This window comes from Balaenoptera physalus (assembly GCF_965194825.1).
Source record: "Balaenoptera physalus genome assembly, chromosome: 3".
Lineage (NCBI taxonomy): Eukaryota > Metazoa > Chordata > Mammalia > Artiodactyla > Balaenopteridae > Balaenoptera > Balaenoptera physalus.
In genome coordinates this window covers 63840353-63867590 of record NC_138890.1, presented here as the reverse complement: position 1 = coordinate 63867590, position 27238 = coordinate 63840353, and the positions used below count along the sequence as shown (strand labels likewise).

General features: G+C 43.4%; 1 protein-coding gene across 1 annotated transcript in view; it reads right to left on the bottom strand.

The window, feature by feature from the left end:
- The window catches only part of LOC309657348 (short transient receptor potential channel 7-like), a 46440-nt gene extending 19960 nt beyond the window's left edge, over positions 1–26480 (bottom strand). Inside the window, exon 1 of the mRNA XM_082454663.1 lies at positions 25711–26480. Coding sequence (XP_082310789.1) covers positions 25711–26463 — 753 coding nt within the window. The 5' untranslated portion in view covers positions 26464–26480. The remainder of the gene's footprint in view (positions 1–25710) is intronic.
- Between the last annotated feature and the right edge of the window lie 758 nt (positions 26481–27238).

The following is a 27238-nucleotide window of genomic DNA, read 5'->3' as shown; positions in this document are numbered from 1 at the left end:
TGGTGATGTCCAAATTTATCACTTTTTCTTTTATGATTATGCTTTTGGTGTCATAAGCTAAGAAATCTTTTTTAACACAAGGTCTCAGATGTGTCCTCCTGTGTTGTCCTCTAGAAGTTCTATAGTTTACATTTTATATTTAGGTCTATGAACCATTTTATGTTAACTTTTACATAAGGTGTAAGGTACAGGTCAGGGTTCCTTAGCACATGGATATTTATTTGTTCCAGCCTCATTTGTTGAAATATTATTCTTACTCCATCAAGTTATTTTTGCACAGTTGTCAGAAATTGTTGACCATATTTGTATGGGTTTAATTCTGTGCTTTCTATTCTGTTTCCTTGATCTGTATATCTATTTTTTCACTAACACCCACTATCTTTATTTTTATAGCTTTGTTAAGTCTTAAAATGAGGTACTTTGAGTCTTCCAACTTTACCATTCTTAAAAAAGCAGTTATGGCTTTTCTCATTCCTTTTCCATATTCATTTTCGGATAAGCTTGTTCATATCTACAAGAAATTCTGCTATGAATTTTATTGGAATTATGTTAAATCTATAGATAGTTTGGGGAGAACTGACATCCTAACTGTGTTGAATCTTCCAAACCATGAACCTGGTGTATCTCTCCATTTTTTAGGTCTTCTTTGATTTCTTGCATTAGTGTTTTATAGCTTTCAGCCTATAGAGTCTACATATGTTTTGTAAGACTTGTGTAAATATTTCACTTTTTAACTATTGGAAATATTTTAAAAATGTTTGGTGTCTAATTATTCATTACTGTATATAGAAATATGATTCATTTTTGTATGTTAACCTTATATCCTATGACCTGGCTAAACTCACTTACTTGTGCTTTGTAGATTCTTTGGAATTTTCTACATAGGTAAGCATCTTGTTTGCACATATGGATTGTTTACTCTTGAACACTTAAGCTTAGAAGCATTTATTAACATGACTAATAAAATGGTCAGTTAGATGCTTTTACATTGGTTTGAAGACTTACAAAGTATTATTTCTAGGAACAAAATGTTGCTAACAATTTTTTGCTGGCTTTCAACCCAAAATTATTTGCTCAGAGTGTTTTATTTGGTCAATGTATTGAACAGTTTTTAGAATATTCATCCACCATTTATTTCTTGTGCTCTGCTCAACACAGATATTAACAGAGATTCTTTGAATTTTGATTGGCCCAGAATTTCTTCCCTTTCCTTTTGGTCCATAAATTTCACAAACTCACTTATTACTGAGATGAATCTCTGGCTTTAACACAGAAGACAAACCAAAATGATCTAACATGTTATTTTGATACCTTGAATTTTTGGTGCTCAAGCTATTGTTTTGACAACACCAATTTTAGGAAATTATTAGTTTGTTTGACTTTGGTTAAAAACCCCAATTCTCAAACTTTTTCAAAGCTACTGACAAACTTAAATCAGAAGAGAGAGAGAGAAGCTCATTATTCTGATCGGTGAAAAGTTAAATGAATTTCTCAGACTGATGCTGTGGAGGCACCCACACAATACAGGATAATTAACACTTATTCCTCCATGGAGACCTTAGAAATTAGATTGAAAAAGAGTGTGGGCCTCAAATCCACACCTCCCTCTCTTCCCTTCAGAGACCCAGTTATGGGGAAGGAGTATTTATTGAAAGCTCCAACTGAAATACAAACGGAGATAAATCAACATACATGTGCATGCTGTAAACCTAGGAGGTTTTCTGTTTTTGACGTTTAGGCTGAGTTTTTAAGAAGTGATTACAATAAAAGTTTTCTAAACATTGTAGTATTTCATTAAATGGTCACAGTTACCTTATAAAGCTGATAGTATAATATTATTCCTAAATAAGAGGAGGACAGAGAATTGATCATTGGATGTAGCAACTTGGAGGTCATTGGTCACCTTGATGGGGGCAGTTTTGAGTGGAGGGTGTGACTGGTGAGCATTAAAGAATGGGAAGAGAGAGAAGAATTGAAGCCAGTAATACAGACAGCCCTTTTGAGGAGTTTTATTAAACAGGAGGGCAGAGAAATGGATAAGTAGCTGGTGTGAGAAGTGGAGTCAAGAGAAGCTTTCTCTTTTCTTCTCTCTCACTCTTCCTCCCTTCCCCCCTCCTTGCCTGCATGCCTTCCTTCTTTACTTCCTTCCTTCTTTCCCTCCTTCTCCTTATGGGAGAAACCATAATATTTTTTATGTTGATGGGAATTTTCCAGTAGATAATTATGCTGGTCATTGTATATGATATCAGTATATCATTGTATGAATCCAGTAATTCAACAGTGTATATGACAGAAGATTAGGTATAGTGTATAAATAGAGGAATGAATTTGGATAGAATCACATACGGTTTATCTATAGTGGGAGGGAACGTCAAGTATGTGAGTGAGGAGGCTAGTAGATGGATGCATTGGTGGTAGGACTCTAGACATTTTCTTTCTATTGTTTCAATTTTTTTTCTAGTGAAATAGGAAGAAAAATTATCAGCTGAGAATAAGAATTGGGGAGAAGGTGATGGAAGTTTGAGGAGAGGAGGTCTGAAATAGATTTTAGGGAGATTTAAGAGTGAATTAATTAAGGAGACAGGATATTATTGCTGAAGAACAGTAAGAGCCCATTTGAAGTTCATGGTTAGAAATTTAAAATGAGACCAGCTAATGTGGTTGATTCTCTGTAACCACATTCACCTCCCTGGGTGCCAGCAGACAATTAGATTTTACCAGGATTGTATTTTTTTGCCAAAAGATACAAGAAATCAAGAGAGGGGCAGAGGAACTGAGATGTATGTGGGGGAGATTACAATGATAGTCCATGGAATTGAGGCTGGTATGAAGGGAGACAGGACTTCCAGGGGAGAAGGAATGTGGAAAGACCCAACTATATGTTGTCTACAAGAAACCCACTTTAAACATAAAGTTGGTGGTTTCCTACAAAATGAAATATACTTTTACCATAAGATCCAACAATCATGCTCCTTGGTATTTACCCAAAGGAGTTGAAAACTATGTCTACACAAAAACGTGCATACGGATGTTTATAGCAGCTTTATTTATAATTGCCAAAATTTAGAAGCAACCAAGATGTCCTTCAGTAGGTGAATGGATAAATAAACTGTGGTACATCCAGACAGTGAAATATTACTCAGTGCTAAAAAGAAGTGAACTATCAAGCCATGAAAAGACATGGGGGAACCTTAAATGCATATAACTAAGTGAAAGAAGCCAATTTAAAAGGCTAAAAAATACTGTGTGATTCCAACTATATGACATTCTGGAAAAGGCCAAACTATGGAGATAGTAAAAAGATCACAGTGGCCAGGGGTTGGGGAGTGGGAAGGATGAATAGGTGGAGCATAGAGGGTTTTTAGGGCAGTGAAACTACTCTGCATGATACCACAATGGTAGATATATGTCATTATACATTTGCCCACATTCACAGAATATATAAAACCTGGAGTGAACCTTAATATAAAGTATGGACTTTGGCTGCTAATGATGTGTCAGTGTAGGTTCATCAGTTGTCACAAGTGTTCCACTCTGCTGGGGGATGCTGATAATGGGGGAGGCTATGCGTGTGTGAGGGCAGGGGGTGTATAGTAACACTCTGTACCTTCTGCTCGATATTGCTGTGAACCTAAAACTGCTCTAAAAAATAAGGTCTATTAAAAAAAACATGGTTAGATTAGTGAGTTGGAAGTCTTGGGGGTAGGCAAAAGATTGACAGAGTTGCGATATTAGAGGGAGATATAAAAATTTGAGCTAGTAGTCAGAGATTATGGAGAGTTTGCATTTATTGATCACGACAGGTATAGGCTCAGGTAGGCTCATCGTGACTAAAGTAAGACCACTGGAGGAGATGAGCTCATAAAACTGAGTCAGGGCGTTAAAAGGATGGTCTATGTATATATTAAAGTGTCAAGAATTTAAATAGCAGGAACTAAAAGCGTGGAGAAGTGACAGGGATTGACCCATTGTTGCAGATTCCAATGATATGGAATAATGGGTGACATAGTCTGATGAAATATGGTTCAGAACTCAGTGTTCTTAGGGAGGAGAGAAGGAGAAAGTTCTGGAAGTCATAAGGAACAGCAAGAGAGATATGTGCTCCCTCCCCGCCTTCTCTAGGCCCAGTGGCATGAGGACTGTGAGAGGAAAGCCAGCCCCCTGCCTGGGAGGACTGAGGGGAAGTGTGTCCTTAGGGGAGCCTGTCTGCAGAAAGAGCAAGAAGGTGGCGCATCTCTAAGGCATACGAGGAGCCTTGTGGAGAATCAAGTGCAGGTTCTGAGGGGTTACCTGGGAGGCAGTGATGACATAAGAGAGTTTAAAACAATTGCTGAAATTAGATTGTGAGGATTTAGTGAGGTAAAGCAGGTGAAGCACATAGCGTGCGTTGGGCACATAGGTCTGGATCAGTACCGTTTAGCTAAGGAAGGACTTCAGAGCCTCATCCTGCCCTCCAGCCCTCCCTTCTGCACATCCCCCACTCAGCTGATGGATGAGAAAACTGAATGTTAAGATTTAACACACATGGCTGAATCCTTGTTAATTGTAACTGGAGTCACTGAAATAATCAGTGGATGTGAAATGCAGGGTAAGAGCCTGAGCCTAGTGCTCGTTATTGCAGAGGAAAATTGAAGAGTTTCAATCCCTGTTTTAGCTTTCATGCACACACTTGATTGTTTCATTAACCTTCACCATATAAATAAGCCCGGGCTCTGGAGGATCATAAAAGGCAAATATCCTTCAGCATTTAATTTCCCTTTAGGAACTCAGATCCAAGAAAGGTGGTTCAAGTCCAGTACATGAATCAGCTAGCCAGCATTTCTTGCCTTGGCTTTCCCAGGGGGATTTACACAGCCCCTAGGTCCTCAGAATCCAGGGTTCTGACCCCAGGGTGGGGGGGTAGGGCTGGCTCCCTGCTCTCGTGACCCTCTCAAAGGCGCGACTCTCAAACTCCGACACTGGTTACTCACTCCCTCCTTGACTTTATTATCTGTTCTCTGCAGGAGGCCTTCCCTTATTCATCCTAGACTTACTCCGTACATTTCCTAATGGGTTCTCTGTGTCCTAAGTGTTTCAGAATTTGGGAAGGATGATTGTATATGAGCCATTGGTGATCTTAGAATTTCTTGGGATGGGGCTGATCGGTCTTTGCATGAGAGAGATGACTGGGTGGTTAGTGTTTGGTTGGGCTCTAGAATCAGTGTCCAAGTTCAAATCCCAGCTCTGCTGCATACTGTCTTTGTGTTTGCGTGTATAACTTAAGCTTCCTCTGTGTTCTAGCTTAATCTGTATAATGGGGATGATACTGTTTTCTGCCTCATGGAGTTGTTGTAAACTAAATAAGATAATCCTTATTATTAACTTATTATTAACTTAATAATCCTTATTATTAACTTATATAGTTGCTTAACACAATATGTGACCAGTATCAGCCAACATTAAGATACATGTGGCTTGTAGGTTAGCAGAGAGTGTAAACATGTAAACATTGTCTCTTTCAGGGTGTTGGTCTTCAAGTGCCTTTTCTAACAAAGCAGACATACCCATTGTTGGATATAATTTCGCAGCTTCACCTGTGTCAGTCCTCAGGTGGAAGGTGCAGGTAGCAGGACAGAAGCTTGGAGTAGGGCATTGGAGCAGAGCCCTTGATAATTCACAGTGAAGGTGCAGGCCCCTGGGTGCTGAGCTGAGTCTGCAGGTGACTGCACCGCCTTTCTTAGCCAGGCAGTGTTGACAGTGTCTCTGTTGATACTTTGGTTTCCATCCTGATTTTTGGTTTACTTAATTGGCAGCTACTGACATCGTTAAGGGGCTCCTTAAGCCATCACCATGACGTTGTGAAGTCCCAGAAGTAATGGATTGCTCTGCTTGTTGGTTTTATAACAAGTCCCCCTGATGGATTCAGAGGCTTGCCTAAGGAGAATAGAGGCTGTCTTTCAAGGAAACAGATGATCAACTTGAGTATTTTATTCTAATTCAGCAGGTATATTTGAGTACCCACTGTGTGCCAGGCACTGGGGATAGAGACCTAAGTAAAATACAGTCCTTGCCTCTGAGGAACTCAGGGTCTTGCTAGAGAGAATGACAAGTGACTAGGTAAGGACCACAGGGTGACGTAAGTGTCTTGGGACATGCCACCCAGCTACAAATATGCGGGACTTCCAAGAGGAGGCAGAGTGTGAGCCCTGAGGATGGGTAGAAGCTCACAGGGGCGAGGCAGGTGTGGGGAGGAGAGTAACAGGGAAGGGACATCCCAGGAAGAGGGGCTGGCAAGTGCAAAGGCCCAGATGGCAGAGAACGTTCACCAACGGGTAGACTGTGATGGGTGTCAGCTTCTTTAACCACAGAGGGTTACGCATAGGTTATGCACACTATCCAGCGTCTTACATAACTTCTCATAATTAAATAAACACGAACGCGCTCACGTATCCAGAGAGGAATTCACATACGCTCTCTGCACATCCTTATCCAGATTAAAGATGCTGCTTGGTTCTCATTTGCTGAGCTCCCAGAAGAGGCTTTGCTCAGCTTTCTGCTTTTTCTGCAGGAACCACAGGGAACAGACACAGGAAGGCAGGTCTGCCTGTGTGAACCTTGCCCCACCCCGGCATTTCACAGCTCCAGGCCTCCCTGGAGGCTCCAGGGCTCTCTTCCCTCGCTCTGCACACTCTCTGTCTTTGTCTCTCTCTCTATCTCCTTCTCCTTTCCCTTTCTCTCTCTTTCTCACACATCACTCTGTCAACCACAGGTCAGTGCTCCATGGTAGAGGGATTGCTCAAAGCTGTGACTCAGGAAATTAGTCAGGAGGTGTGAGTTGAAAGAGAAGGAGGGACCCTCAGGAAGCCCCACGGTTCGCTTACATAGAAGCAGCCCCACCTTTCCCCTGCCTTCCTGTCCTGCCCCCGCGTGGGGTCGACCTAAGCATGATTGGTTGGTCTCTGTACCCATTAGAATGGGAGACAGTATTAAAGCATATGACGCTTAGAGTTTTTACTACTGCAGTATTATTTATCATTTATTGAATGCTCACTATGTGCCAGACCCTGGGCTGAATGCTTTACATATTTAGCTCATTGAATTCTCATGACAAACCTAGGAAGTAGATACAATTATCATTCCTCTTTATAGAAAGGGGAACTGAGGCCCAGAGACTTCAGTAGCAGCTGGGATTTGAACTTGAGTATGGCTGACTCCAAATTCCTTAATACTAACACTGGGAAGTGCTCATCTGATAAAAATACCAACTGCTCTGACACGTGCTCTAAAACCCTGAGCACGACCCTGAAGGGGCAGGTTCAGGGTCCTTCCTGGTGAAGAGGAAGAGAGAGATGAGGGCCTGTTGGTAAGAGGCAAAGGTGCTGAAACTGCGTGAGGCAATACCCTGTGTATCCACACCCAGGGGCAGGCCGGGAGTAAGACTGGCTGAGCCCAGAGAGCTGAGTTTGCCCCGCGCTCTACGTTACCAGCAGGTGCGTTGGCATCAGAATGTTGGGGGAAGTCATCCCTAATGGGATGTGCCATCCTATTGCTCCCAAGGCCCTAAGCCTCTTATTTAAGTGCCAGTCTGTCCACTCCCCCACATCCTTTTCAGTCTTATGACTTTCACCAAGGGGCCATCCACCTCTATTCTGTAACAGGTCCCCCTCCCCCATGCAGGATCACTGTCTTCATGGTGAGAAGTTATGGGTGGAAAGCAGAGGGTCTGCAGAATTTCCCCCTGCGGTGGCTGGGACACCTTGCAGCTCACTCCTCAGATACACAGAGAAACTGAGAGTGGTGGGATGAGGCTGCATTGCTTTTGCCATCTGAATTCCAAAGGGGGCAGCGCGGTGACTGCTGTGCATGGTGCACGGGCTTTTAGCAAGCATGATTTTTGGGTCTGTTTGCTGTGTTGGAGCTGAGGCATACCGTATAGCTGCAGAGTGATGCTGAGTTAACAACTCTGTGTTCCTGGATCCTTCCAAAGCTTTCGTCCACAAGCACACCTAAGCCACTTTGGTCCGTGGATTGGCTCATAGAAGAACTCATGTATTCATTTATTTATTCATTTAATCAACAAAAATGAATAGCGCATTTACCCCATGCTGAGCACTGTGCTAGCACCCTGGAGATAAGTGAGGAGCAAGGCAGACATGGTCTCTGCCCCCAGGGAGCCGACAGAGCAGAGGGGAAGATAGGCAGTGAAGGTCCTGCAGCTAAGTGTGATGAGGATCTCCCCTTTCTGTGCAAATTAGACCTGAGTTTCTTTACATTCAGCCTCATAGTAATTCCTGGGAAAACATTACCTTCCAAATAAACCCAGTTGGCAAGCAGTAGAAACAGTAAGAGTCTGTTAGATGGAAAGCTTGAGTGCTTTCCAGTAATCCTTCCTTACAGAATGTTCCAGGCAGTTCAGCCTGTGCTTACTGTGCTTTCTGTGTCCTAGAAGCTGTGCCCAGCACTGGAGACGCAGGGAGGAGTGAGATGCGGTCACTGCCTAGCCATGGTGAGACTAGACGTAACCCAGTTGTTCTCATATTATATGGTGGTGCTGGTCACTCATTCAACAAATAGTCTTTGAGTTCGTACCCTGTTCCAGGCACTGTTCTCAGTCTTTGAATACAGCCATAAGCAAAACAGACTGCCTGCCCTCATGGAGCTTATGTTTTACTGGGGGCCTGGGGACTTTAGGTTTCTGTTTTACATTGATGGTTAGGCAGGAACTCCCTGAGGAGGTGATTTTGTACAGAGAGTTGGTGAAGGAGGGAGCTATCTATGTAGATATATGAGGAAGGAGCGCTCCAGACAGAGGGTCACCGGTACAAAGAGGGAGAAGAGTGCAAAGCAGAAGAGGGAGACCATCTGGTGTTTCTGAGGACCAGCGAGGAGGCCAACTGCTGGGGCAGAGTGGGTGAGGAGGAGAATGAGGGAAGAGGTGAGGCCAGAGGAACTGCAGGGGACAGATGGCCAAAGCCCTAATAGGCACTTGTAGCACTGTGGCTCTTCCTCTGGTGAGACAGGGAGTCATTGGAGGGTTTCAAGAAGCGGCGTTAGCAGGATCTGGTGTATGCTTGAAGAGGATCACTCTGGCTGTTGGGATGGCATGAATTGTAAGGGGCAAGAGCAGAAGCCTGAAGACCAAGTAAGAGGTTGTTGCAATTATCCAAGGGAGAGATGAAGGTGGCCTGGACCAGAAAAGTAAGTGGTCAAGGGGGAGAGAAGTATAGAATTCTAGATGTCTTCGAAGGATAGAGCCAAGAGGATTTATTGATGGATTGGACATCAAGAAAAAAGAAGAGAAGAGTTAAGGATGAATGAGGTTTGGGACCAAGCAGCTGGGAGGATAGTTACCATTTATGACGTGAGCACTGTGTTAGATGAGCTCCTTGTTTAGCAGATGTTTCCTTCCTGCTTCCCCATCTCCTTGAGATGAGCACGCCTCCTTCCCCATTGGTAGGGAACTTGGTCATGGACTTGCTTTAGTTCATGAAATTACAGTGTGTGACCCTTAAACCTAGGGCTTAAGAGGCATCATGTATTTTCCCTTGTCTCTGTGGGAGTTCTGACCTCTGCCCTGGGGGTGCCCTTGGTTTCCACTGTCCATCCAGCCTGGATCCCAGAATGAGACATGGAGAGCGGCCTCCTTCTGTGACCCGAAGACTTGTGAACATGACAGTAAATGTTGACATGTAGACTGCTGCATTTTGGGGTGGTTTGTTACACAACATCATTGTGGCAATAACTGAATGATAAAGGGACAGAAGTAGGCTGAGTGCTTTGGGACATCAACATCAAAGATGGGCTCTTAGCCCTGCCTGGGTATTCAGGGAAGTTGCCCTGGAGAAAATAAGTTGGGACTGGATCTTGAAGGATAAATCAGAGTTACCGAGTTCAAGAAGTGGAGGAAGCGTATTCCAAGTTGAGGACATAGAATAAACAAAAGCACAAAAAACATGCTATATGAATATACAGGGAACTATGCAAGTAGAGGCACAGGGCAGCAGAAGATGAGTCTGGGTAAGTAGACAGGACCATGGAGGGCCATGGAATGTTTTGTCTTCCATGATAATAAGCTTGAACTTCATTCCACAGGCAGTGGGGTGGCACCAAAGCTTTTTAAGTGTGAGAAAGGCACGGTCTGATTTGCACTTCAATGGGATCCTTCTGGCCCTATGTGGAGGACAGCTTCACCTATGTGGTGGAAGCTCTTGTGATCATCTGGTCAAGAAGAGTGGTGGTAAGGATGCAGGGATGGAAATGGATTGGAGATACATTTAAGTTTTAGTACCAGCAGGATTTAAGGTACAGAAGGAAAGCAAGAACTCAGTATGTGGTGTGCTTTGGACATCAAACGCTGGAAGGAAATTAGTATCTGATGGGATTATAACGTGGTAGTATCTGATGGGATTCTGGGTGAATTTTCTTTTTCTTATAAACAGTTTCATTTTCTACATTAATTGCACATTTACCAACGTAAGCAAAAAAATTTGAGTGAGTTATGATGTTTAAACCTGCCTGTTTTCCTTTGGGTGAATTTGCTAAACCCTTAAATCTCAGTGTTGGAGAGAAGTATTCACCCTTGGTGCTGTCTTGGCCAGGACTGCAGTCTTGTCTACTTGATATCTAATAACTTTGTTTTTTTTAAATATCAAATTAAAAGAAGGTCCAAAATGAGATTCAGAGCATATATGACCTATGCATCTTATTTGTACTTACCGTATATTGTGAAAACATTTCAGAGAAACACTAATTTAGAATTGGCATCACCAGATAACATACCCTTCCAGAGGATTATGTCATGATTCACCTGATTATAGATTCAGAATAGTAAATGTTCAGGAAACTTTTTTTAAAGAGTAATTACAGCACAGCATATGTATAGAAGTAATTTTTTAAAAATTTACTTGTGATTGCTGAAAAATGCTATTGATTAAGAGGGGCTAAAGACTAGATGGCAAGGTAGGAATTAAAAAAATGTAGAGCCCTGCTAATTATAAAACAAAACCCCAGAACCAAATGAGGCAAATCAGTACTTATGATTTCTCTGATCAAAAGAGCAGACACCGTTCTTTTCACCTCAGTGCCGTTGTCCATTGTGTTCCCAAGTCTGGACTGATGCTCCTCTTTACTTCCTCTAAGAACCTCTACTCTTCCTAAGACCAGGCGGAAGGTAACTCCAGGGTGGCTTTCCTGATATCCCTGGGGAAATCCACTGTTTCACGCTTGGGCACCCACTGCATTTTATTCTTAGGGTCCAGTAGACCTGTCAAAGTGCTCTCTGTATTTCTGACACGTTCATACTTGACTAATTAACTTCATTCATTCGTATGTCTCAGCCCAGGGCATGCCACATTATAGGACTTGATAAATGTTGCATAAAATGACCATACATATACTCTGATTCAAGAATTTTATTTATGGGAAGCTGAGGCACAAGTAAGTGCTGGTGTGTGGCTACCAGGGAACAGATCTAGGAGGTGTGAATGGGGGTATATTCTTGGCTCTCAGAGATGGTCTTGGAGCCAAACCTGCCTGATAAAGGCTCATTATCTTGTGCATAGCAAACTGCACTGACTTTCTGAAAGTCCCAGAAGACACGGGTAAAAGGTGAGTAAGTGATTGCATTTAAATAAGTTCAAATCTAATCAGGAAAATAAGATTCTAGTTTTTTGACTGATTTATCCAAAGAATGACTTAATAACACTTGGAAGTAGGACTTAAAGCTGTTTTGTAAAAATAAAAAAAAAGAGAGACCAAGGCTTTGATATGCTTTCATTTCTCTCTACAGCTTCCATTGTTACCTATGTGCTGATGACTCCCAGGTTTTTACCTCCAACCCCAACCTGTATTCTAAGGAGCGGATTTCAGTATCCAACTGCCAAGTGGTCGTCTACACTGGTAAGTCCCGCAGGCACTTCAAACTCTGCATGCCCCAAGCTGAACACCTGGGTCTTCCAAACCTCCAAACCCGATGTTCTGCTTCCTGCTTCAGGAAATAGAGTCCCCATCCACTCAGCCTCCTGAGCTAGAAGTCCTGGGTTCATCTTTGTCTTTGCCAATTAGTTACCAAGATCTGTGGATTCTGATCTAAAGAATCTCTACTGTCTGAGCCCTACTGCCCACACTCACAGTCGTGATCTTAATTCAAGTCCTTATAATTTAGTGTCTAGACTTTTGAATTAGCCTCCTGATTGGACTGTTTACCGACAACAGTTCCTTCTACCTGGATGCCAAACCACTCTCCCCTTGGTTAAAAAGCTACAGGATAAAATCCATGCATCTTTATTACCATATTTCAATATACCTCGCTAAGATTAGCCCCCTTCCCTTAAACCCATCCAGCTGCACCTGTCCACCAAGAACACTGGGCCGTTCACGCCTCTGCACATGGTATTTGTCTGCCTTTATGTCTTTCTTTCCCTTCTCCATTTGCCAAACTCATCCTTCAAGAACCACTTGAGAATATCATCTTTTCCAGGAATCCTTATCTCACATCGCCAGGCAGTTTGCTGCGCTCTTCTTTGTGTTCTCATAGCATATTGCTCCTACTCGACTATGTTGTATTTATCCCTCAACACTCCAGTCTCCCCCATTGCTTTGAGGACAGAGTTCAGGTCTCTTCCACACTTGTAGACCTAGTACCTAGTACAGTATCTGGCACACAGAAAGAAGACCACCATTTGCTGAAAACCATTTAACCATTCTCAGTCCGTTTCCTCAACTGTAAAATGGGAATAATCATCTCTTCTTAAATCTCAGCTTAGATGTTGTTTATGAAAATGCCCTGTAGCAATGAGAAGCAGAAAGGCCTAGAGAAGTGGGACCTCAACAAGGGATTGTTAGTAAAAGTACCTGGCTTTATGCATGAGGAAGATGAGCTGCAGAGAAGTAAAGTGACTGAGCCAAGGTCACAAGTCAGTTCCTGGTGGAGCCCCGGGTCTCCTCTCTCAGTGCCCCCCATGCTAGCATTGCCCCAGAGGATCGTCTTTTATGGTGGCAAATCACCTGTGTGACATATGCCATGCCCTGGGCAGAGTGTGACCATGAGGCTCCAAGCTGTTTGGTTCCCTCAAGTAATCTCTGAAATCTGACTACCGTGAGCGCACTCCACACACACTTGCTTTAGGTAAAGAAAAGATCCAGCCCTGTGTTTAAAATCTGCTTTCTACTTTTGTAATCTTAGAGGGAATACCATTTGGGGAGATAAACTCTTGCTCCTAGTTTTTTTAAGCCAAATTAAAAGATTTTTTTCCACATTTCCTGGCTCTCATCTCCATGCTTACATTAAAATATCAGGTTTAAGCACATAAAAAGTCAAGTTTCTGATGTGCTGCAGGAAGGTATTAGGTGAATTCTTTGGAGTATAAACTTTAAGCAGAATTAATAATCACCAGAAAAGAGAACTTGTCATCAGAAAGATTCTTGAGCTACTGCTTTCAAGGTATATGTAGGAGAAGCTGGAGAGAGCTATTAACTCAGCAGGCAAAGCCCTGGTCTTCAACATGTATCAGTAAAAGGCGTGCTATCCTTCCCCAAAATGCAAACATGAGTTCTGATGCCCCCGGTCCAAGCGCCTGTATTACTGGTAAATGGAAGTGTATTGTGTTTCCAGGATGTGTATGTGGGGGTGAAGAGAGGAAGAGAGAGAGAAGCTTAGCATCTCAGCATGGCCCTTCTTAATGTGCAAAGCACTTATCCATCAGTAATTAGTAAACCTGCTCTGCAGCCCGGAAAAACAGGTCATTATTATTAATTTCACACGGTAGGTATGGGAGATGGAAAGAACATAATAATATGAAAGATAATCATGCTACCAAGCATTTGGGGAGCACTTTTCTGTTTGAGAATTGATAGTATTTAGAAAATTTTAGCCTCAGTCATTCTTACATCACTGTAATTTTAGGACTAGGTACACAAGATTAGTTTCCTTATTTTTCCTGGGCCTTATACCATTCTGCACCTGTAGTGACCAGAGCCTGTACTCCAACTCCTCCAGGCTCCTGGGGTTGGCAAGAGTGCAGACGGTACCATACCACCTGGTCTGTCTTATTGAGAGCTGATGGAAAAGTCCATGGCCTCCTAGTGCTAGGGTAATACACGTTTTGAAAGGAAGCCTGTGCCAGGATATTAAAAGAGTGTTTATTATCCCCACACTGTGTTTGAGTGTATAACACTTACGGTAGGTACTGATCACATAGTTTATAAATGAGAAAGAAAGAGAGAGAGAGACACTAGTTCATCAATGCCTAGCGAGATTTCTGAATGATGGAAACTTTTTTCCCTTTGTAATCAAATGCAGTTCTCTCTGTTTTCCTAATTGGTACTAAATGGAACTCTACCTGGAATCCAAGAGCTGCTATGGTATTTTCCAGCTTCTTACAATTCCTGGGCTTGAAGGGTAGCAGAATCTGCCACCCTAAAATGTGCCACTTTGTCATAAGGATTCTTTTGCGCTAAAGGCAATTAAGAAGAAGCAGATACAAGGAAAGCTCTCTGCCCTCCCCTATTTGGCTAAAAGCAGAACATAAATTTGTAAAGGGTGTCCCTCCTCTGCTCTCTACCAAGGAAAACAGATGTTAATCACCAGAGACAACTCTAGACCCTCACCAGCCCAGAGACAGCACCAGAGGTATCTACACAACAACCTCGTTAAAACTAGGTCTCATCTACCATTAGTTTCCCCATATATTTACCTTCCCACAATTTGATGCCCCTAGAAGCTCAGAGTTTTTTTCTGTTGTCTTGTCATGTGTCTAAACATTTATCCTTTTGTTACAACGTTATATAAGCCCAAGTTCTAACCACCCCTTTGAGTTACTCATCTCCGAGTTCTCTCATCTGTTTGCACGGTACACTTAAAAAAAACAGCAAATGCAGATAGAGGCTTTCTCTGAATGCCCCTTTTCTGCCTCAAGACAGATCCTCCAAAAGGAACTTGATGGCCATAAATCCCTTCCCTGGGAGCTTCTTGAACCTGGGAAGATGGGCTCTTGTCACAGGAGAGGAGGTACTATACTCAGACAGACTTTGTCACAAACTATCATACCTCCCATCTATTCTTCTACGCGCCCATTCGTGTTTCCTAAAATTCATTTACTCTCCCCTAAAAGGCCTGCAGCCCTGCCCCCATCCTCCGTACCTTTCCCTATTAGATGGTATTTAATCCTGAATTCTAAGCCGCTTCAGAGAGTTGCTCATTTTTCCCTGGGTATTTCTCATGTATACACAAGGTATACGTGCTTCTGTACTTGTGTTTGTTTTTCTTCTGTTAATCTTTATCACAGGGGTCTCAGCTATGCACTCAGAAGGGTGGAGGGAAAATTCCTCCCCTACACAGGCAAATCTGTCTCTCCCTGGGCACGACTCAGACACCCTGCTTCACATGGCCCTTCCTTAGTCCCTGGGGCCCAGCCTCACCTCATACTGGTCCACAGGAGTTCTGTGATGGGGCTCAGAGGTTTAGTTTTCATGAGTATGTGTAGGGACTCTCAAAATCATCAAAATGACATGAAGATTATTTTAAGTTAAAAACATCTGAACAAACAGTAGCTAAACTTCTTTTGCTAACTTGAGGAGAGCCTCCCAAAAATACAGTTGCCATAAATCCCCTCTGTGGTGGGGCTGGGGGCGTGGTTCACAGCCAGAAAGGAGACTGACCACCAGGATGAGAACAAACTTCACGAACTCTCAAGCCTTCCCTTTGTTTCCCTAAAAGCCCATGTTTCCTAAACATCCTATTTTTCCTTAAACTCTTTTCTCCTCTTCCTTACCCTGCTAGGTTGGTATATAAACCCCTGTCTTTAGCTGTTTAGGGAGCCGCTTCTTTTATGCACTTCGGTGTGCATGTGAATAAACTCTGTCTTTTCTCCTGTTAATCTGTCTTTTGTTAGTTAATTCATAGGCCCCCAACCATTGCAACCTAAGATGGTAGTGGAAAAGTTTTCCTCAGGACACATGACACTAAAATTTTCTAGGAACTGTTATTTGTAATGTGTTGATATCACATGGGAGAATGCCACAATATTCGGTGTAAATACATTAAATACATTGAAGTGGGTGCTGTTTTTGGGGGTGAGGGAGAATAGGGGATAAAGTATGAAGGGAAACAAAAATATGATAGTAATGATGCATCAAGTGGTTATAGTATTAATTCAATTTTTGTACCTGGGGGTAGAGGGAGCACTAGGGGCAAACATACCAAAATATAAATTACTCTTAGGTGGCAGAATTAACGCTGACCTTTTTGTTCCCTCTACTTTTCTATATTCTCTAAAAGTTTTCTAATCCGTATGTTTTATTTTCATTGTCCCCAAACCCAACACTTGGAAATGTTTTTCTCCTACTTGATAGGGGTCGTGGCCCATTACTGTCTCCCCCATTGCTCCTGTCAGCTACCTCCCACTTCTTAGCCACCCTGCCTCTCCTAGACACACACACGCACACACACACACGCACGCACACACACGGACATGCACACACACATACACACACACATGGACATGCATACACACGTACACACACACGGACATGCACACACGCACACACGCGCACAGGCACACACACACACGCACACACACATACATGCAGGTACACACACGTAAACATGTACACACACATATACAACCTACACACACCTAAACACACATGCACACACGCGTACACACACATACACAGATGCACACACACGTGCACACACATGGAGACACGTACACACACACACGTACACACATGCACACACATACACACACACACACACACACACACAGGCTTTTACAGAATTAACCTGTCTCTGTCTCAGCTTGTGTCTTGGTCAGTAGAAAGCATCAATAGTCTCTGTCCTTTCTTCCAGAATGACCTCCTAGTTTTAGGACTGTCTTTGGTTCCCAGAATAACTGACCTTTGCGCTCTTATCCTGCCCTGCTCTGTGGGTCTGCCTAGATTCCTGGTGTCAGCCTTCCTCAGTTTCTCAACCTGCTGCTACCTATTGTATAGGGTTGAGTAGTGTCCCCACCGAATTCACATCCTTCCTAGAGCTCCAGAATGGTACCTTATTTGGAAATCGGTTTTTCAGGTATAATTAGTTAAAACAAAGTCCTACTGGGATAGAGTGAGCCCTTAATCCAAAATGACTGGTCCTTATAAGAATGTCCTTATAAGAAGACAGCAAGAAACAAACACACAGGGAGATCACTATGTGACAACAAAGGCAGAGATTGGAGTGACGTATCTATAAGCAAAGGATTGCCAAGGAAGCACGTATCCTACCCTGGGGCCTTCAGAGCCAGCACGGCCCTGGTAAGACCTTGATTTTGGACTTCTGGCCTCCAGCACTGTGAGAAAATAAATTTCTGTTGTTTTAAGTCACCACATTTGTGGTACTTTGTTTCAGCAGCCCTAGGAAATTAATATATCCACCTAGACTCAACTGGGATTTCACCAGGGAGGATTCTGGGTACCCAGAAGAGCCTCATCTGCCTCCAGTATCCTCCTGGTCTGGTATTCTCAACATCCAGAGTCTTGGAGGAAGACGAGGGAGCAGTCTCCTTTGTGCCTTTATTTATGCTAAAATGAGCTCCAGTTGAACACCAATCAGAGATGAGATTAGATATTTTCCTTTACTTTAATGTAAACTTTACTTGGGCCATGCAGCAAACACAGGGAGAAAGATGTCTTGAGAATCTGGAAAAACGCAGTGGAAAGATTGAAATCTAGTGGAAAGCTTTTTATACTGGGGTTATCACTTCTGAACCCACTTTCCGATACTTTGTGCCGGCAGTGCTATGCCGTGAATAGTTTGGCCAAGCCTGGGGCACGCCCTTCTGTACCTCCAAAGTTCAAGGTAGAAAATCCGAATTCTCATCACTGTCCTGCCCTCCTGCTTCTCCACTGGGCTTCCACCTTGGAGAAGAAATAAAGAGCTGGCTCTCTTCTCCCTCCCCTCCCTGTGTCTCTCTGGAGAGCACTGAGAGGCCCTAGGGACAGAAGAAGTTCCTGGGAACTCCTAGATAAGACAGCTGTCCTGGAAACAGCCAGGAGCCGTCACCTTCTCTGGTTGTGCTGTCACTCCACCTGCAGTGAGTCACCTGCTGGTTGAGATGCGCTGGTCCTTCTGCCACTCCCCCCCCTTCCTGGGAGGACTGCCCCTTCCTACAGCAGTTGTCCAACTCCTGCCAGTCTTGTCCCCTCCAAGCCACTTTGTACACTAGGCAGAGTGGATCTTTCCAAGCTGCGTCCCTCACTCACCTGCTGAAACCTTCAGATAGCTCCCCATTCACCCTACGGTGAATTCCAACTTCTTACCGAGGCTGCCAAGTGGTAAGGCCATGGCTGAGTGGTTCTTTAGCACCTCTATCACCTGTCACCTCTTCAGTTTACTCCCTATGATAGGGAGCTAGTCACAATTCTCTACACAGGCCTCTCTTTTCCCTCTCTTCACTAGGCTTTTTCATGTGCAGTTGCTGTGCCTGGAACCACCTTTCCCATTCCCTGCTGTCTTGGAACCATCTTTCCCATTCCCTGCTGTCTCTCTCTCTCATACCCTCCATTTTCATTTAAATATTGTCATCTCTGAGAAATCTTTAAACACATGCACACACTCACACAGAGTCAGCTGTCCCAGTAAGTCAATGCTTTTAAAATTGCTCTTTTACTGCTTAGCACTCAGCATGATTTGTAAAGCTGTTTGTGTGATTATATGAAGAACGCCTATCTCCTCCACTAGACTGTAAGGTCCTGAGGGCAGGAACTTTATCTTTTCATCATTTCATCCCAGCACCCAACCCAGAGCCTGGCTCATACTAGAGTCTTAATTAAGTGATTTTTGCATGAATGCTGAATTTTCAGATAGCTCTGTAACTAGGGTCCATCCAGTTCTGATATTCTACGGGTCTACAGACCATATTTCCATCCACCCTCCTGACATATATTTTCCACATTTAATCTACATGTGAATTTGCTGCTAGTAAAACACATGCCTCGCTGTTGTTGGTATATTATGATTAATTTATATATAGAATTGTAACTTTTTTTCAGAGAAAAACTCTACATTTTCATCATTTCCTTTTGATGTAATTTGCGCTACTACTCGTTGACTGATATGCTCTAAGAACTGCCTCCATTTTCTCCATATCTCTGATATTTCAGACTGATAGTTGCACTTGTATAGGAAATGATTTTTTCCCAGTTTTTTTGTGTATAGTGATGAATCTTTAACACAGAGATATTTTTCAAAAAATAATCTCCGTCTGTACTTGGCAGGAGCTCTGCTTGCCCATTTTCTCCCTCCCCCTCTTTGCAGCCTCTGTCTTTCCTGCCCATGTTGCTTCTTTTCACAGCAGTATTTTAGCAGCACGCCAGGCTTCTTCAGTTTCAGTGGTCTGCATTTTTCCAATTGGAAAATATTCCCTTGACCTATTGTCAATCATGAAGCTCACACATACAGCCTGTACTTTTTCTTATTCTGGAAATATCTTTGGGATTGGGGAGGGAAGCTTAGCAGAAATCGGGAAGACCCTCTGAACAGAGGAGGTGTTGAAATTTAAGTTGTGTTTATTGGGAAGAAAAGTTGTGGTGCTGAAAATCCAGTGGGCTTTGGGGAACAAAAAGGGATCCCCACTGCGATCTCTGGGGAAAATTATGTACTTACTATGGGTCAGGTCCTCTTCAAAGAGTTTTATATTCTTCATCTCATTTAATCCTCACCAACACCCTCGGAGGTCATTATTCATTAATTCACTCACTGACTCATTTATTTACTGAACTAATATTTACTGAGTTCCTAATATGTGCCAGGACATTCTGGAGGTTGAATGGGATGAGGCATTGAAAGCTCATAACAATGGGGTGAATGGAGATGTCAGTTACAGAGACTAGGGTAAGGGCAAGTGTTTGGGTGGGGAAAACAAACATTCCATTTCCGACAGGTTGCAATTCTTTCCTAACACCTGTTCCCTCCCCCATCTCCATTTTTCAAATAAGAAAACAAACTTCCAATAGATGCCCAAGATTGTATGGTTGCTGGGAGAAGACTCTGAACTGGAACCCAGGTCATTCTGATTCCGGAGCCAAGCTCTGTGCTTTCGACTCCATAGCCTTGAGAAAATGAAGCATGGCTGCACTCGGTGCTCACCCAAAGCCTGTCCCCTGTCCTTGTCCTCATCTAGCATAGTGGCCTCCTTTCTCCCATCTGGATACCTGTCACCCAACTTACACTGTCTCCCTGTATTTTAGAGGCTAATACTCTTGGCATAAAGAGTAGAAGAGGAAAAATCATTTAATTTAAGGCATTAGTTGTGACCCAATGAAAAACTGTCATTAAAGGACACATTAATTAGCTCATTTTCCTGTGATGACTCATTAATGAATGCTCTGGTGAAAGTGCTCCTCCAGACACTTAGGCAGAAAAATAGAAAAAGACAAAGCTAACGTGGGCAGAATCACCTCTGCCTCTTCTCCTGGCATAAGCCAGTCCCTGGATCTTTCCCTCAGGTATGGAGACCAGCGCACATGCTCTGGCCACATTTTACCTGTGCGTGCTTAGTTGGGGGGGCTGTCCCATTATAGCTCATCACCTGACATCTGTGATCTGTCTCTTCTGTGCTTACATTCTGCATCCTCAGATGCTCAAGCAGAGGGATTGGGTGACACAGATCCCTGAGGGTCTTTTGGATGATATATAAATGAGTGCTTTGAGGAGGTTTCTGCCTGATTCTCTTAAACGACAGCAACAACAACTTGCTTTTAGGACCTGTAGCCTTCACAGCTTAAAAATATTTTCCCAAAGGAAAAGGAAACAATTTTCAAGTCATTTCCTGCATATTAAGCAGGCATTTGTTTACATTACCAGCCAAGCTTTCAGACTTCAAGGAAATGTATTTTCCCAGGATGTTGGTGTATAAAATTTAAAAATACTAAAAATATTCAAAGCATATGAGAAACAAGTGCAAACACAGATTCCTCCGGAGGCTGGGGGTAATGGGCTTGTTCAGCTTTCGGTACTGCCCCAGGCCCAGAGTAGGCTTTACTCAAGCTTCATGGCTCCAGACTCCAGGGTTCAGATGTGTTCCACAATACGAAGTCACTCCTTCCCCTTCTCCCCTCCTCTTCCCTTTTCCATTTTGATAAGTTTGCAAGCAAATTGCAAACTGTCATCTCAACATCTTTACCTTCACAATGGGATCTCACTAGAGATCGTAGCAGGTGGCAAATTGGTCCGATTTATCATTATTTGCATTTTTAATTTGTGGTATTTTAGGCCCAGAGAGTTTTTTATGGGTCTTAAAATGGCAACAGAAACATTGATACATAATTCATTATCTATTTTTCGTAATGCATGTAGTTAACAACCCATCGACAAACAGAAAAATCATCAGCACTTCAAGCAAGATGAAGTTATAGCTTTAGCTTTCTTTCCCCCTACTCTTCCCCTCTGTGGTCTCTAAGAATAAATTGCTTGTATCTGAAGCACAGTCTGCAGCCGCCATGCTGATGTTTTGTCAACAGGAAAAGCCTTCTTAGTTGCAGCTTATTATTCAGAATGACCAAATCTTAAATAACTAAGGTAAAGTGTTTGTTGGGCTCCCACAGTTTCTTGACTTGGGAACACTGGGTACTTTTTCAATTTAAGCAAAAGGTGAGAAAGCAAGAGGAACACCTCCAATCCTGATCCTGCTTTCTCTTTCCTTCCAAACCCCTAAACCTCCCTCTACAGTATTCCTTTGTCATACTTTCCTTCCCCATCCCCTCCCCACCCCCACTAGACATTGCTGTTGGCATAACTCTAAGTTGGAAGAAAGAAATCCTTTTGAAACAACAGCTCCACAGATAAACAACACACCTAGACAGGATGCCCAGGAATTTGAGAAGATTCCAGCAAAATAAAGGGGACCTTGAGCAATTTTATCAGAAGGATGATCAGTGAAGAAAACCATGCAGGCTAATTCAAGAGAAATGTAAAGACCTGTGTTCAGGTCTTTACATTGTGTTCATGGTGGCAGAGCTGTAACTCAACTGAGATAGGCAGATTCCTTATTTTTCCAGGCTACTCCAGGCACCTCTACACAGAAAGCCCGTTCCATCAGAATGAAACACCTCTGAAAAGTCTATCCGATAGATTTTCCCTTTCTTTGTCTCCTACTGTGTAGATAAATCAGTTAACCAAAATGCCATTTGTGGGCAGTGCTCCAAGATGCCACATGTTCTGTTCTGTGTGGGCAAGACCAGGAAAACACTCTCTGCCCTCCAGGAGTTGAGTGGTCATTGACACCAGACGGTGAAGCATATGATTGGTCTTCAGTTATTTAACGTGTGTTCGTTTTCAACCACCTTGTAATCTTTAGAGCTTCCTCATTTCACCAGGTCCATCAAATACCTCTGTTAAATCCATAGTTGTTGGAAGAGTTTAAATCATAGATAAAAGTAATCACTTGCTTCATCAGTGATATGATTATCCTTTCAGGATTTCCTTTATTCAAGTATTTATGGAGTGCTTGCTAGATCACTGGGCACCATTCATGGCATTAGGGAGACCTCACTGCTGCATCAAGTTTTAATGTCTTTCTAGACCCAAGAAGATTAGAGAGACGTAAGAAAATATGTGCATAATTTCCACACTACAAATAGTGGCTTGCTAGCAGGCATCTGACTCCAGCCAGAATTTACTGAAGACCTTGACATTGGCTCTACTTATTGCTAATGACTAAACTTTCTTCTGGTGATAAATTAAAAAGACTCTAAAAACAATAGCTTGGGCAACTGAATCCAGGTTTTCCTGCATGATATTTTCTAGTCAGGAAGAGTCACTCCCAGAATGAGTGTTCTAGAGGATCTGGAGGACGACTTATGACATCTGCAGTGAGAACCTGATAGCTTTTTTACACAGTTGATGGCATTGGGTCATCTCCACGACACCTGGCTGCACTCATCAGTGTGTAGTCCCTCTAAAGCAGAACAGACTCCTGAAGAGTACATTTTAGGACACATCACTTGCTCTTTATTCTTTTATTGCAATTTGACTTCCCTCTTGCTAATAAGCTGCTCTCTTCTCTGAGAAGATTTATAATGTCAGGAATGCACATGCAAGGACAGTTGAATAAATAATAAAGTTCTAAAGGAAGGCTTATGTTAATTTATAATGCACCATTTGTCGACAATCTGAAAGACCTTATTTCAAACAAAGGTAACTAGGGGGATGTTAATAGCCAGCAAATGTATTTATGCTAACTCTTATTCATTGCATTGTAGAAAAGATTTGTCATTATGTTAGTCATGTTCTCAATTGTACATAATTTTCATAATTTACTTTTTAAATCAAAATATCATAGTAGATGCTTTCAACAAACTTCCAGTTTTAGATTATTATATATACTAAAATATGCCAGACTTTGGGTTTTAGTAAAGAAAACAAATGGCTCAGATGTACTTCCAAATGTTAGTCTAGCATCATTTTATTTAGTAAGGCTGGCATGCTCCCAGATTCCAGATAAATAGAGAATTGGGCAATTATCCAGATAATCTGATCCAAAAAACATTTTTTTGCTTGAATTGTTTTTTTCTTGGGCAGAAATATCTAAGTTAATTGGCTTAGCCATTTCTTTTATATGCTTGTGCATATTCATTCTGAAGCCTAGGGAACAAGCAAAATTCCACTAAGCTTCCTTGGGACATCACTGGACTTATTGCTGGTAGGTGGAGTTTATTGTACAGAAACAAGGAAATGAGAGGCAATAGCCACATTCCTTGGGAGCTTCTTTGGTTAATCTCTACATCTACATCCACCAATTTTTCTAGATGAGGCTATGAATGTTACAGGGTTTATGGAAGTGGCTCCAGTTCAGTAGATGGATCCAAGATAAGGGGACAGATGGGGTAAAATTAGTTTAATTACAGGATTTTTCATCTATTCATAATTTGCAGTGCCCTGCAGCTTCCTGTAAGCCTGGTTCTTCAGTGCCTGGCTGTGGGTGATCCCATTCCTACAGAGAGGCTTCAATGGCCTCATGCATGCACAACTAAATTGTCCCCCTCTTCAGTCTCAGTGTCTCACACTCCAAATCCACTAATTCATGTTACCTACCAGTCAAGTAAATTTCCAAAACCCTAGCTTTCATTTTAGTCTCCTAATCACAAACTTTCAGGGGCTCTCCATTTCTAAGAGGGTAATATCCAAACTGCTCAGCTTGACATGCAGGGCCCTCTGAGGTCTGCCCACTCATCTCTTCAGCTTTCCTTCTGGTGCCCCTACAGGAAGTCTTTATTGTAGTCACATGGAGTATCTCATCAGCCCCCTGCCTGCTGTGGGCCATTCTGGACCTCACCTTCACTTGCCTCCTCTGAATGCCTACGTCTCTCTTCCCACTGATTCAGTTCCTTCTGCTCATTAAAGCCTAGCCCAATTCTGTTTCCTCCTTTGAGAGCTTCCTGAACAGCATGGTCCATGAGGCCTCCTTTGCTGTGACTTGGTACCAATCCTTCGCCACCTAATTGTGTCCCATGCAGGGGCAACTCTTGCCCTGACATCTTATTTGGACAATGAACTCCTTTCCTGCCGGTAACATCTTGTGTCAGCCCAACATGTGAAACCTTTTTGCATGCTTCATGGCATCATAGGCTCTGACTGAATGGCAGGATGAGAAATTATGAGCCCAGTTGTGTTTTCTACTCTTTAAGCCACACCTTCCGCAGTGGAAGGTATCTTTCAGATAGAGACAAGTGAAACTCTTGAGAAGCCCAATGTATGAACAAGGCCTCTGACTCACAACTTCCCAGAATGGCTAAGAGCTGGCCCTGGGGTCTGAGTGCCTAGATTAAAACAGTGGTTTTACTACTTATTGGCTACATGATACCTCTCCACCTCTGTACCTTCATATAAAATGGGGACAATAATGGTACCCATACCAATGGTTGTTGAGGGGATTAAACAACATCATATAGGTAAGGAAGTTAGTGCTTGGTACACAGTAAGTGCCCACTAAATATTTGCTTTTAATTTATTATTAAACTGTCAAAAGAATTAGGTCCCAGTTTTCTCTTTCAGGGGGAGTGACAGTTGACAGTAAAAGCACAGGACCACTATTGAATAATGGACTTTGGAGATGGGTCTCCATCTCCTGGACTAACCTGGTAGTTCCAAGTATTCTCAGGGGGTGTCGCCTTGGGCCCATCTACTGGGATGACAAGCCCAACTCTACAGAGAGAGTTTTATTTTTATTTTGGTGTACCTCCTCTTCAGCCCTTTGACATAACTGCAAGCCTTTCTCAATTCAGCAAGCTATTGCTATTGAATCTAGGATCAACAGAGTCTAGGATGGGTTAGAGCTATGAACAAAACAAATGTGAAAACTGTACAGGTGAGACAATCAAGAAGTCCAAGACCTGGACTAGGAAACAACCAGAAGTATCCTAGACATTCCTGAGCTGCCTGGGGCAGAGCTGAGACATTTATACTAGAACCACAGTATAATCTTGCCTGTGTGCAGCATGTCTTTTACTGTATGGATTTGCATTTAAGTCACCTCTTTATACCACATTTATGTGGTTTCAAATATTTCACCTAATGGGCTGCTTTTCCTTCAGGCCTACATCTGCCACAGCTTGAGGAAGTCCCCTTCCTCCCTGTGAGCCTGAATAGGCAAGACCCAGTGTTAGACCAGAAGACAACCCATTTGGCTCCTGGACACACCCGGAAGAGCCCACAGGGCAGTCTGCCTGCAGGGCGGTAAGTGGGAGCGTTACCTTGAATTCAGTCTCAATGTTGGCTAGTCTGGCTAGCTCGTTGCTTAGCTCCAGCGCGGTGAGGACAGGGTCTTCGCTGGACAGGGACAAGTAGGCAGCACTTGCCAGTCCCTTGTAGGCGTTCATACGGGAGCGCGAGTGGCTGAAGGAGTCCTTCCGCTGCTTCTCGGTGCACTCACTGCACTTGCAGAAGTAGTCGTGGGGCCGCTCGATGCGGGCGCCCTTGAGCAGGAGGATGTGCACGATCTCATACTCCTGGCAGTGGGCCGCCAGGATGATGGGTGTGATGTCGTGGGAGAAACGCGTGCCGTCCTCGTCGTAGGCGTAGAAGTCGTCGTCGCGCAGCTCCTGCTCCAGCGGGCTGAGCGTCAGGCGCTGGCCCTGCGCGAAGGCCGGGTGGCTGAGGATGGCCTCCACGATGCGCACGTAGCCCTTGCTGATGGCCAGCAGCAGCGCGTCCCCCACCCGCGCCAGGTTCTCCTTCTTGAGCAGCAGCTCCGTGACCTCCAGGTGCTCGTTGCCCACGGCCAGCTGCAGCGCGTTCTGCCCCATGTAGTCCACGCAGTTGAAGTTGAGGGTCTTGGACTCCTCCAGCATTTTCCTGACCACCGGGATGTTGCCATACTCAGCCGAGTCCAGAAAGCGCTCCTCTTCGGGCGTCAGGCTAGTGCCCTTCTCGTTGAACATGTAGGCGGGACCCCGGATGGCCTGACGGCGGCCCTTTTCCCTCAGTGTCGTGTGCCGGCGCTGCATGTTTCTGAAGGTGCTGCTCCCCAACCTGTGGGGTGATATGGCAAAGATGCTAGTTACTCTCCCAGGATCCTGCAGGTTCCCCAGGGGCAGAGCGAACAAAAATTGTTGAGATGAAAAAGAATATCGTGATTGGAATATTTTGAGAAGTTATGAAATCTTGTTAGAAATTATTGTCCTATCACTGAGATTAAGACCAATTTAATAACCTGAACTATTCTTATACTAATGGAAGAATATTGGTTAAGTTACACAACAGTCTCTCCGCCTTGGGTGGAGGAGTGTCCGAAAAGCTGAAATGTGGGTTTAGGCCAAGCTAATGGTGGAGATGGAGAGTGTGAGGTCATGATGTGGTGGAAACAGGCCAAGGGCTGTCTGTTTTATTTCCATTTGTGCAAAGTTGAGAATGTCACTTAACTTCTCTGTGCTTTAGTACAGTGCTTTTCTGTGCTTTTACCAGTACAATGTGGATAACTTTTGTGTGCCAAAGAGTCTGTAGGAGGATTAAATGAGGTAACGTGCATGTAGAAAGTACTCAGTCCACGTTAGTTTTATTCTGTCCCCTCCTGCCTGTTGATGTGCCTAGTTCTTCAGGGGTTCTGCCATAGAAATGGCCACCATGGATACTGCTGCCTTTGCTTCAGGTGTATTACCCCCACTGAGCTCCCACACTGTGACAAAACTGCAGCAACATGCAGGCATGGCCACACGCCTCTGTTTCAGTGCTATACTGTGGTGGGACTGTGCTTTCTTGCTCGTCCCCATGCAGCCTGAGCGC